Source organism: Schistocerca cancellata, chromosome 4 (assembly GCF_023864275.1).
Source record: "Schistocerca cancellata isolate TAMUIC-IGC-003103 chromosome 4, iqSchCanc2.1, whole genome shotgun sequence".
NCBI classification, from domain to species: Eukaryota; Metazoa; Arthropoda; class Insecta; order Orthoptera; family Acrididae; genus Schistocerca; species Schistocerca cancellata.
In genome coordinates this window covers 694869038-694881921 of record NC_064629.1, presented here as the reverse complement: position 1 = coordinate 694881921, position 12884 = coordinate 694869038, and the positions used below count along the sequence as shown (strand labels likewise).

Below are 12884 nucleotides of genomic sequence, written 5' to 3'. Positions count from 1 at the left end.
GGTATGGCCAGTCACAGAGGGTGGTATTATTGGTAATTAGGAGCGCCAATGTTAGTAGCGTTATTGGGTTCCTTAGCGACATGGCTGCCAAGGAGCAGAAGAAAGTCAGTGTGCACTTCGAGTGCATGCCGAATGGAGTCATTCCAGATGTGGAAGAGGTCCTTCTATATGCCATGAGGAGCACATGGTGCAGCCAGCTGCAGGTGGTAGTTCACGTCGGTAACAACAATGTGTGTGGCTTTGGATTGGAAGACATTCTGGTTTTGGGCAGCTGTCAGAGGTGGTAAAAGCTGCCAGTCTTGCTTGCAAGATGACAGTAGTGCTCAGCATTTGCAGCATAGTCGACAGGACCTATTGCAGACCTCTGCAACAGAGCCAAGTGGAGGGTCTGCATCAGAGGCGCAGAGATTCTGCGATGTGTAGGCTGCAGATTTCTAGACTTCCGTCATAGGGTAGTGGGGGTTCGAGTTCCGCTAAATAGGACCATTCCACACACGGATAGCAAGGTCTGTGTCGACTGGGCTGTTTTTTAGGTTTGAGGGTCTCAGAGAAACACAAAGAGGGCTTCAGTGTCAAAGGGTGCAAGTTGAGCATAGGACGAACGTAGATTGAGGAACCATTGTTGTAACAGTTGTAAATTGTCGTAGCTGTGTTGCGAAAGTACCAGAGCTCCAAGCGCTAAAAGAAAGCACTGATGCTCAATTCTTTATAAGCACTGAAAGCTTGTTAAAGCTGGAGATAAGTTCAGCCGAAATTTTTACGAAGGACGTAACAGGGTTCGGAAAGGATAGGCTAAATATAGTTGGCGGTGGCATGTTTGTTGCTATTGGAAATAGTTTATCTTGTAGCGAAATTGACATAGATAGTTCCTGTGAATTAATATGGGTAGAGGCCATTCTTGTAAACAGGAATAAAAAAATAACTGGGTCATTTTACTGACCTCGCAACTTAGATCACATAATTGCAGAAAGGTTCAAAGAAAACTTGAGTCTAATTTCAAAGAAGTACCCTACTAATACAATTATAGGTGGTGGTGACTTCAATTTACCCTCGATATGTTGGCGAAAATATACGTTTAAATCCGGAAGTATGCATAAAGCATCATCCGAAGTTCTGCTAATGCATTCTCTGAAAATTATTTCAAGCAATTAGTTTATGAGCCCACTAGAAAGTAAATGATTGTGGAAACATGCTTTACCTCTTAGCAGCAAATCATCCTGAAATAATAACGAACATCAAAACGGGTACAAGGATTAGTGAACATACGTTGTCGTAGCGAGAGTGAATACCGTTAACTCTCAGACCCACGAAAAATAAACGAAAAATATATCTATTCAAAAAAAGCAGATAAAAATTCACTTGATGCTTTCCTGAGAGACAATTTCCACTCCTTCCAAATTAACAATGTAAGTGTAGACCAGATGTGGCTTGTATTCATAGAAATAGTATCGACAGCAATTGAGAGATTTATACAAAATAAATTAACAAACAACGGAGCTGATGCTCCTTGGTACACAAAACGTGTCAGAACACTATTCCAGAAACAACGAAAAAAGCATACCAAATTTAAACGAACGCAAAATCCCCAAGATTGTCGATCTTTTACAGAAGCTCGAAATTTACCGTGGACTTCAATGTGAGATGGTTATAATAGTTTCCAAAACGAAACTTTGTCTCGAAACCTGGCAGGATATCCGAAGAGATTCTGGTCATATGTAAAGTATGCTAGAGGCAAGACACAATCAATGCCTTCTCTGCGTGATAGCAATGGAAATGCTATCGATGACAGTGCTGCTAAAACAGAGTTACTACACACGTCACACAGCCTTCGAATCAGGAACAGATGTCAACATGAGTAACTTAGAAGTAGATATCCTCAGAGTAGTGAAGCAACTTAACTTAATAAAATCAAGTCTTCCTCTCCAGACTGTATACCAATTAGATTCCTTTCAGAGTATGCTGATGCGACAGTTCGATACTTAACAATCATATACAACCGCTCGCTCGACGAAAGATCCGTAACCAAAGACCGGAAAGTTGCACAGGTCACACCAAGTGTTCAAGAAGGCGACAGGAGGAATCCACTGTATTACAGTCCCATATCATTAACGTCGATATGCAGCGTGATTTTGGAACATATATTGTGTTCGAACATTATGAATTGCCGGTACCTCAAAGAGAACGTTCTATCGACGCATAGTCAACACGGATTTAGAAAACGTCATTCTTGTAAAACACACTCTTTACTCACACGAAGAGTTGCCTGCTATCGACAAGAATTTCAAATTGATTCCGTATTTCTAAACATCCGAAAGGCTTTTGACACTGTATCTCACAAGCAGCTTGTAATCAAATTGCGTGCTTATGGAATATCGTCTCAGTTATGCGAATGGAATGCTGAGGATATCTACTTCTTAAGTTACTCATGTTGACATCTGTCAGAGAGGTCGCAGTTTGAAGCAATTGACAAAGTCCTCGAGCAAAACAGAAGTGATTTCTGGCATTCCCCAAGGTAGTGTTGTAGGCTCTCTGCTGTACCTTATCTGTATAAACGATTTAGGAGACAATTTGAGCTGCAGTCTTAGGTTGTTTGGAGATGATGCTGTCGTTTATCGTCTAGTAAAGTCATCAGAAAATCAAAATAAATCACAAAACTATTTATAAAAGATATCTGCATGGTGCGAAAATTGGCAGTTGACCCTAAATAATGAAAAGTGTGAGGTCATCCACATGATGGCTAAAAGGCATCCATTAAACTTCGGTTACATGATAAATCAATCAAATCTAAAGCCCGTAAATTCAACTAAATGCCTAGTAATTACAGCTACGAACAACTTAAATTGGAAAGAACACATAGAAAATGTTGTGGGGAGGGCGAACCAAAGGAGGCGTTTTATTGGCAGAATACTTAACAAGATGCAACAGATCTACTACAGAGACCGCCTACACTACGCTTGGCCGTCCTCTTTTGGTGTACTGCTGCGCGGTGTGGAATCCTTACCAGATTCGGTTAAAGGAGTACATCGAGAAAGTTCAAAGAAGGGAAGCACGTTTTGTATTAGCGAGGAATAGCGAAGAGTGTGTCACGAACATGATACAGGATTTGAGGTGGACGTCATTAAAACAAATGTGTTTTTCGTTGCAGCGGGATCTTCTCACAAAATTTCAATCACCAACTCTCTCCTCGGAAAGAGAAAATATTTTGTTGACGCCGATCTACATAGGGAGAAACGATCAACATAATATAATAAAGAAATCTGAGCTCGCACGGAAAGATAAAGGTGTTCGTTTTTTCCGCTCGCTATTCGAGAGTGCAGTAATAGAGAATTATTGTGCAGATAGTTCTATGAACCCTCTGCCAAGCGAGGAGGGCAGGTGCGCCGAAGTGCAAGCTTTATATACAGGATTTATCATATTAGTAGCGAAAGCAGAATCGGATGAAAGTATACGATAATAGAGGTAAAAAAAGTTCCAGTAAACGTGAGTTCGCAAACGAGACGATGTCCAAGAGAGTGTGATGGGGGGCATTAAATAATATTTCACTTGTGAGGAAAAAATGTTCTCGAAGCGGCCCTGCCCATAGCCACCTTTCACTAGAAGACGTCGATATGGCACAGAATCAACGTGTAGAAAAGTCTAGGATTAAATATTCAACTAGGTTTCCTTCATAAATCGCATTGTTGATACTTATGTATGAAAACCTCTGATTGAGTTTCGCATGATCAATGTTTTCGTAACCCACGCTGATTTTCATGGAGGTTATTTTGTGCTAAGTAGATCGTAATGCTTGAATTCAGAAAATGTTCCAGTGTTCTGCTACAAATAGACATGAGTGGTATAGAACGGTAGTTCTCTAGATCAATTCGATTTCCTTTCACGAGGATGGGGAAAGACCTGAATTCCTCTCCAGTCTCTCTGGGCAAGGGATCAGTGGGAAATTATAATCATGAATGGAAACAACTTACTAGCAAATTCTGTGCATATCTTGTCACTGTCCCCCTTAGACTCTGGGATCTTATTGACTTTCAGCTATTTAAGCTGCATTTGAACATTAGTATACCCTAGCAACTATTGTCTCGTTCGCCTTACCGACGGTACAGTTTTTCAATGATGGTAACATTCCTTTATAAAATGACCTCTGAAGACAGAATTCACAATTTCGGCTTTTGTTTTGCCATATTGTACTTCGTTTCCTGTCTCGTTCATATTTCTATAGATGTTGCTTTTGTAAGCTACATGCAGTCCTAAACATATGACGAAACTTTCTTGGGATTTGGGAAAGGTCCTGTGTTACGGCAATTATTTATCAAATGCTTCCCGCATTGCGTTACCAGTAACCACGCGCGTTTCGGTGAACATCTGCCGAAGGGAGCCCATAACTCGGCGCCCCCCGCCCTCCAACCCAGCTTTCAGGCAAATTGTAATTTATTGTTTTATTGATTCAGGACTAGGCAGTATTGTGAGAAGATGAGATATGACAACATCAATTAATGCGATGATTATAAACTGTGTATTTATTACAAATATACAGGATTTTACATATAAAAAGAGCTCCAAGCAAGTTATTACTTGTGCACAATTACACTTAGTCATTTATTTCTGCACGAAGGACACAAATATGATGTAATAAAGTAATTCTCTTTCAAGAAAATGAGTTAAAAGTTGGTGTTATGCAGGTTTTTAATAGGGTCGGAATGAAACCTTTTATGGCCGCTTACAAGTCGCCATTCGTCTTCCAAAACATTAAAAATACTCCCCCCCCCCCCCAACTACAAGGTCTACGCAAAATATGTGGACACTTAACTACATCTACATCGATACTCCGCCAACCACCTTACGGTGCGTGGAGGGAGGTACACTGTACCACTACTTGCCATTTCCTTTTGTTCCACTAGCAAAGGGAACGACTATCTATATGCCTCCGTACAGCCCTAATTTCTCGAATGTTATCTTCGTGGTCCTTACGCGCAATTTATGTTGGCGACAGAAGAATTGTTCGGCAGTCAACTTAAAAACTCAGGTTCTTTAAATTTTCTCACTAGTGTTTCTCGAAAAGAACGTTGCCTTCCCTCCAGGGATTCCCATTTGTGTTCCCGATGCATCTCAGTTACACTTACGTGTTGTTGGAACGTACCAATAACAAATCTAACAGCCCGCCTCTGAATTGCTTCGATGTCTTCCTTCAATCCGACCTAGTATGGATCCGAAATACTCGAGAAGTACTCAAGAATGGGTAGCACCAGCGTCCTATATGCGATCTCCTCTGCAAGTGAACCACTCTTTCGTAAAATTGTCCCAATAAACCAAAGTCGACCATTCGCTTTTCCTACCACAGTTCACATAAGCACATTCCACTTAAAAAAAAATTGCTCTGAGCACTATGGGACTGAGCATCTGAGGTCATCAGTCCCCTAGAACTTAGAACTACTTAAACCTAACTAACCTAAGGACATCACACACATCCATGTCCGAGGCAGGATTCGAACCTGCAACCGTAGCGGTCGCGCGTTCCATACTGAAGCGCCTAGAACCGCTCGGCCACCCCGGTCGGCGTTCCACTTCATCTCGCTTTGCTTTGCAATTTTACGCCCAGATATTTAAACGACCTGACTGTGTCAAGCAGGACAGTAGTACTACTATATCCGAACATTACAGGTTTGGTCTTCCTACTCATCCGCATTAAATTACATTTTTCCACATGTAGGGCTAGATGCCATTCATCACACTGGAAATTTTGTCTAAGTCTTCTTGTCTCTTCCTACAGTCACTCAACTTCGACACTTTACCGTGCACCACGACATCATCAGCAAACAACTGCAGGTTGCTGCCCACCCTGTCCGAAAAATCATTTATGTATATAGAAACAAAAGCGGTCCTATCACACTTTTCTGGGCCACTCTCGACTATTCCCTTGTCTCTGATGAACACTCGCCTTCTAGTACAACATACTGGGATTTATTATTTAGGAAGTCTTCGAGCCACTCTCATATCTGTGAACTTATTCCATACGGTCGTACCTTCGTTAACAGCCTACAGTGGGTCACCGTTCCAAATGCTTTCCGGAAATCTAGAAATATGCCATCGGCCTGTTGCCCTTCACACATTGTTCGCAGTATATCGTGTGAGAAAAGGGCAAGCTGACTTTTTCAAAAGCGAAGCTTTCTAAAACCAAGTTGATTAGTGGACATAAGCTTCTCAGTCTCAAGAAAATGTGTTATATTCGAACAGAGAATTTGTTCAAGCATTCTGCAACAAAGCGAACTTAAGGATATTGGTCCGTAATTTTGCGAGTCCGTTCTTTTACCCGTCTTATACACTGGAGTCACCTGCGCTTTTTTCAAACAGCTTGGGACTTTGTGCTGGGCGAGAGATTCACGATAAATGCAGGCCAGGTAAGGGGTAAGTGCCTTAGAGTATTCTTTGTAAAATCGAACTGGGATTCCATCCAGACCTAGTCATCTATTTGTTTTCCAATTTTTCAGTTGTCTCTCTATGCTAGGGATGCTTATTTCTGTGTCGTCCATACGAGAGTCTGTTCGATAGTCAAATGACGGTATGTTTGTAGGATTCTCCAGAGTGAACTATTTCATGAAAGTGAAATTTAAAACTTTGACTTTCGTTTTGCTATCTTCATCTGCCACACCAGACTGGTGAACAAGGGAATGAATGGCGATTTTACATAATACCAGAGTTTTCTCGGTTTCTCTGTCAGATGTTTTGCTAAGATGTGACGGTGATAGTTACATGCTTCGCGCATAGATCTTTTCACAGACGCCCCAATCTCCAATAACCTTCGCTTGTGAGTTCTCCTTTGAACCGAGAGTGCAACAGTCTCTGCTTTCTCAGCATCTGCCGAATTTCGTTATTAAATCATGGTGGGTCTTTTCCATCCTTTATCCATTTACTAAGCACATAACTCTCCATGCCACGACTTACAATCTACTTAAATTTTGCCCATAATAGGGTATTTGATTGTTTTCTGGAAACTGTCTTAATGATTGATTATGCCATTTTTGCTCCTGACATGCTTTTTTTCCTCTTGAATTTCAGTATTATTTTATAAAAAACGGAAATGAAATTCAGATAATTAGAAAGCCTGCTAAATCGCTCCATTCCAGTCATATCATGACTGTGACGTCACTGGCTAGCCCACTACTACTACTACTACTACTACTACCGTCATAATGCTAATTCACAGTGGTGTCTTGCTTTGGAATTCACGTTTCGGAAAATGGGTTATAAATGGTGTCTAGTACCATACTGTACAAATACATCTATAATAACTCCTGAAAAGTTTGAGTGCTCCAAAGATGAGCAGATGCATAAAATGTGGTTGCACTGAACCGGCAAAGTGCCACCACGTTGACGCACAAGTTCATTAACAAGTTAATTACAAATATATTGCACTGTGAAGTTAATATAAATTTGCCTCCGAGGTATGCTTTCCCTCTATTACAATGAAGGATAGTGTCATTCGACAAAATTAAATTTTTAGTGAACATCGTCGTTTCACTGAACTTTATCTGCATTATTCGGTAGCTCAGTAATTAGCGTGGTACGTCGAATTTTGTAAGATGATGCCCTTCGAATCCAACCAGAAAAATATTTTAACTTATTTATAAAACAACTCGATAGTATTCTCATATGAAAACCACATCAAAATTGCAAAACGTCACCTCACCTATCAGAAACAGAATATTATTGTGCTTTCCTTGCTGTTTACATGCGCTGACATTATTTGCAATCACTGTTCACACACGTCACGTTCAGAAAGATATTTTCTAGTTAATGTGACCAAACCCTTTTTACTTTATTAGAAACAAGTTATTTTATCTCTGTACTGTCGAGCTACGATGCTATTTGTTTAAACTTCTGAAGTTTCATCATCTTACATAAAGATTACGTAAGTCTGCTTCAGAGACTGGCGTTAGTTTACACTCACGTACATCACAAACCTCACGTTTGTATTACCCTCATGTTGTACATGATTTTTTCTACTCCGCATAGAGAACACCATCGTCATACACCTCGTTGTACTGTGGTCGTATAGTGATATCTTCACTACTAGCAATGCTTTCTAAAAGAGTGGAATGTTTGTTCGCAAAGTAAATGCATTTAACCTCTGTTATCCATTCATCAGATTAAGATTAATGTGACGCTATATATAGTACACCCCACCATCGATGCAACTGGAATATGCTAACTCTACTTTCGTATTTCGTGCAAAACCTTTGAAAATGAATAACCTTTCATGGATTCGAAACTATACTGAAGATAAAAAAGGCTCTTATACATTTTTTTCATCCATCTCCTCATGTTCTGACCCAACAAACTCATTCTACTTCTGAGAATTGTTGCATATGTTCTGGTCTGGTCACGTCCTGATTTCTTCCCAGACCGCCTGTCTGAAAGCTGAACGCGAGCTACAAAACGCGTTTTCCTAACTACGTAACTTCGGAGTCAGCTGCGCTATCCGTTGCGCCGCTGAGCATCTCGTCAAAGAACTGCTACTACTGCTGCTGCTGCTGCTACTACTACTACTACTACTACTAAAGAAATACTACTACTACTAAAGAAATATCGCAGCTGAATGTCTTCTATGTAGGGAAACAGCACTAAGATTTGCCAAGAATAATTTTATTGTGCTTTGGTTTGTAGCCCATCACTGATAGTCGACAATCTAGTTATAATATACTGACGCAGTGCAAAAGTTCTACAATTCCTTAGTTTTGAGCGAGTTTAATGATGTAGCAGGGAGCAGGGAAAAGAATGTCCTTAGTTGCACATATCGTCGCTCTAAATGGGTAGAGCACAATCGAATCAACTTTCACAATGTTTCCACTATCAGCGTTCACCAAATTGCTTTCTACTGTTAGATAAAAATTGTAACTGCGTTTTCCATCACTATATAACAAAACTGGTTGCAGAAAAAGTACGTAAAAACCTCCTAAATTCGACTAGCACTCCTATAACACATGTATAGCTTCATCTTACTCCTAGTCTGTGACATCACCAAAGCATCAGACAATAAAAGAAAGACCTTGATATTTAATGATTTTTTAAGGTTTGAATACATAAAAATAACAGCTATTTTGTCGAATATTGGCCGTAAATGCTATTTGAATGTTATAATCAACTCAGTGACGCCAATTCACACACTGCGTGAGATGCTAATAACTGCTTATCTGCTCTATCTAGCAAAACCGCTCCACTAGCCCTCTTGACTGACTTATTAACTTTCGTCATCATAGTTGCTATAATGACATCATGATCGATAATCCTCATATCTACCAGGAGCCGGCCGCGGTGGTCTAGCGGTTCTGGCGCTGCAGTCCGGAACCGCGGGACTGCTACGGTCGCAGGTTCGAATCCTGCCTCGGGCATGGGTGTGTGTGGTGTCCTTAGGTTAGTTAGGTTTAAGTAGTTCTAAGTTCTAGGGGACTTATGACCTAAGATGTTGAGTCCCATAGTGCTCAGAGCCATTTGAACCATCTACCAGGTGATCAAGAAGTCAGTATAAATTTGAAAAATGAATAAATCACGGAATAATGTAGATAGAGAGGTACAAATTGACACACATGCTTGGAATGACATGGGGTTTTATTAGAACCAAAAAAATACAGAAATTCAAAAAATGTCCGACAGATGGCGCTTCATCTGATCAGAATAGCAATAATTAGCATAACAAAGAAAGACAAAGCAAAGATGATGTTCTTTACAGGAAATTCTCAATATGTCCACCATCATTCCTCAACAATGGCTGTCGTCGAGGAATAATGTTGTGAACAGCACTGTAAAGCATGTCCAGAGTTATGGTGAGGCATTGGCGTCGGATGTTGTCTTTTAGCATCCCTAGAGATGTCGGTCTATCACGATACACTTGCGACTTCAGGTAACCCCAAAGCCAGTAATCGCACGGACTGAGGTCTGGGGACCTGGGAGGCCAATCATGACGAAAGTGGCGGCTGAGCACACGATCATCACCAAACGACGCGAGCAAGAGATCTTTCACGCGTCTTTGTTTTTCTTTTTTTCTAATAAAACCCCATGTCATTCCAACCATGTGTGTCAATTTTTACCTCTCTATCTACATTATTCCGTGGTTTATTAAGTTTTCAAATTTATGCTGACTTTTTGATCACCCGGTATATTGACATTGTCGAGAAGGTCCGACCTATTTGTAGTTACTAGGTCTAAGATATGTCCATTGCGTATGGGATGCTGAAAATGTATTTCGCATGTCTGTCTGTCTTTACTCCCCGCAATAAATCCCTGGACATCCCAGTCTATACTCGGCAGGTTTAAGTCGCCTCCAACTATTATTACATGATATGGATATTTACGCGCTATTGGCTGTAGACTTTCTTTGAATGCCTCTAGAACTGTCACAGCGGCATCTGGTGGCCGGTAAAAACATCCAAAAATTAACTTAGTTTCACCTACGCCAGTTATACGCGACCACATGATTTCACTGTCTTATTCAACTTCGACCTCAATAATATTTTTGTCAACTGGAATTGACACTCCCACTCCTACGGCCTCTAATCTGTCTTTTCGATATACGTTCCACGACTCCAAGTAGAAATATTTTAATTATTGTTTCCTCAGCACATTTAACACGAGACTTTGCTCTCAGCAATCACAAGAAAGATCGAAAGATTACGGTTTGTGTTCTGTCGATGACGAAATCATTAGAGACTAAGCACAAACTCGAATTGGTCATGGTACAGACGGTCTGTACAAACTGTCATTTTACAGCACCAGATAAAAATCAAATCTCTGAAAATGGCTGTGGTCATTTCAATTGAACGTTTCTGGCATCCAAATTCATTGTTTTCGGAAAACTGTGGGAATCATAAATCTAGATGGGATAAATGTGATCAAATAATCCACAAAACGAATAAAAGAGGACGGGAACAAAAGGCCATATTACGTATCGTTAAAATAGACAATTAATTCCAAAAATTTCACAAACTGTTGGTCCCATTCAAACACAATTCTTTGTACAAATACATTTTTCTTATTTTTGGTCTCATTCATTGAAGAAAATAAGAAACTGAGTTTATAAATATTTAAAAACATTACAGCAGACATAGAATAATGTGTAAGAAGAACAGGCGCGGGAAATGCCCGCTGAAACTTACTGTGTGCTAGATCGGCGCAGAACAGCAGCAGGACGAACATGTTGACACGGGGAGGTCGCGTCGACGAGTGAAGACATGGGATGTGTGCTAGTTTCGCGGCACCGGCTCCCCTGTCAATTGAATAATCACGCAAATTGCACGCCCTGCCAGTCACCATTGACCTAATGCCGCAATCTGGCGTCCTCACGCCCCCGTACGCAACTCGTGGTAGCCCCAGCAGTGTATAAGCTTCTCTCTGACCTACATGTAGATTGATATGACCCACAAAAACGCCATACACGTTTACCCACAGATAGTTACAGTAGTTCTTAGCAAACACTTAACCCACCATCCAGAAAAATGTTATTCAGGACAGTGCCTTTACACACTCGACAAACAGTGGAATGGCTCTAGTCTATCAAAAAATATTAAGATTTTTTAAATTTATTTATTTAGCCAACCGTGGACATTTTAAAATGTATGGATGTTGTCAGTTGCGTACATTCATATATTTATACAGTTTGTTGTTACATGCAGTTAAACATTGTGACATGTAAGTTATTTACAATCATTTTTGCTCCTTATCAAAATATTGTGAAACAAAGGATATTTACAATCATTTTGTACTAAGAATTCACTTATAGTGTAAAAGCAGTGTTCCTGCAAAGACAGTTTAAGATTTGTCCTAAAGCGGTACACGTTATCTGCTTCTTTTATTTTCTGCGGCAGTTTATGATACAGTTTTACACCTTCGTACAAGAAGCTATTTTGAGTCTTATGTTTATTCTTCCTGTCTGGGTGAAGACAGTGACTTGTTCTTGTACTATAGTTATGAAAAATGCTATTTGTGCTATAATTTTCTATGTTTGTCTTGATGTACACTATGGTTTGGAATATAAATTCCCAAGGAACAGTTAGAATTTCTAACATTTTGAAAAGTTCTCTGCAGTGGGCCCGCTTACTGCTTTTTGTTATAATTCTTACTGCTCTCTTTTGCATTTTAAATATTGTTTGTAAATTCTGAGCACTGTTTCCCCAGAAAATAATACCATAACTGATTACTGAATGAATATAACTAAAGTATACAGTTCTCAAACATTCACTACTGCATGCGGATACAAGGACTCTAAGTGCATAACATGTTGTGGATATCTTTTTCGAGAGTTTCATAGCATGTGCATTCCACTTCATTTGGCTGTCAATGTGCAACCCTAAGAATTTTGTTGTGGGTACATCATCTATGGAGATGTTATCTAGTTTTAAATTTAAGGGACTCTGTTTTCTGTTCATTCTAAAGCATATTGTATTTGTTTTCTTTATGTCGAGAGTTACTTTGTTTTCCTCAGACCATTTGTGAACATCCCTCAGCACTTCAGTAGAATTTACCAACATTTTCGCTGGTGTCTTCTGGTGATTACTGTGTTGCTGTCATCCACAAACAATATCTTCTCTCCATGGCTGATATGTTATGGGAAATCGTTTATATACACCAGAAATAATACAGGGCCTAGTGCACTTCCTTGAGGGGCCCCAATATTGATATATTGTGGATCAGATATATGTTTCTCAATGTACTTTGATCCACTGGAGACATGTGTGATCTCTACTGACTGTACTCTGTTTTCTAGATATGAACGAAACCATTTGAGAACCACTCCCCTTACTCCTAGTGCCTCTAATTTATGTGACAGCTTCTGGTGGTCAACTGTATCAAATGCCTTAGACAGGTCTAGGAAAAGGCCAGTTACATAGCTGTTCTCA

General features: G+C 40.0%; 1 protein-coding gene across 1 annotated transcript in view; it reads right to left on the bottom strand.

Moving 5' to 3' along the window:
• Window positions 1-11447, bottom strand: part of LOC126183768 (PI-PLC X domain-containing protein 1-like) — a 77966-nt gene extending 66519 nt beyond the window's left edge. The window contains exon 1 of the mRNA XM_049926001.1: window positions 11145-11447. Within this exon, the coding sequence (XP_049781958.1) occupies window positions 11145-11301 (157 nt within the window). The 5' untranslated portion in view covers window positions 11302-11447. The remainder of the gene's footprint in view (window positions 1-11144) is intronic.
• Between the last annotated feature and the right edge of the window lie 1437 nt (window positions 11448-12884).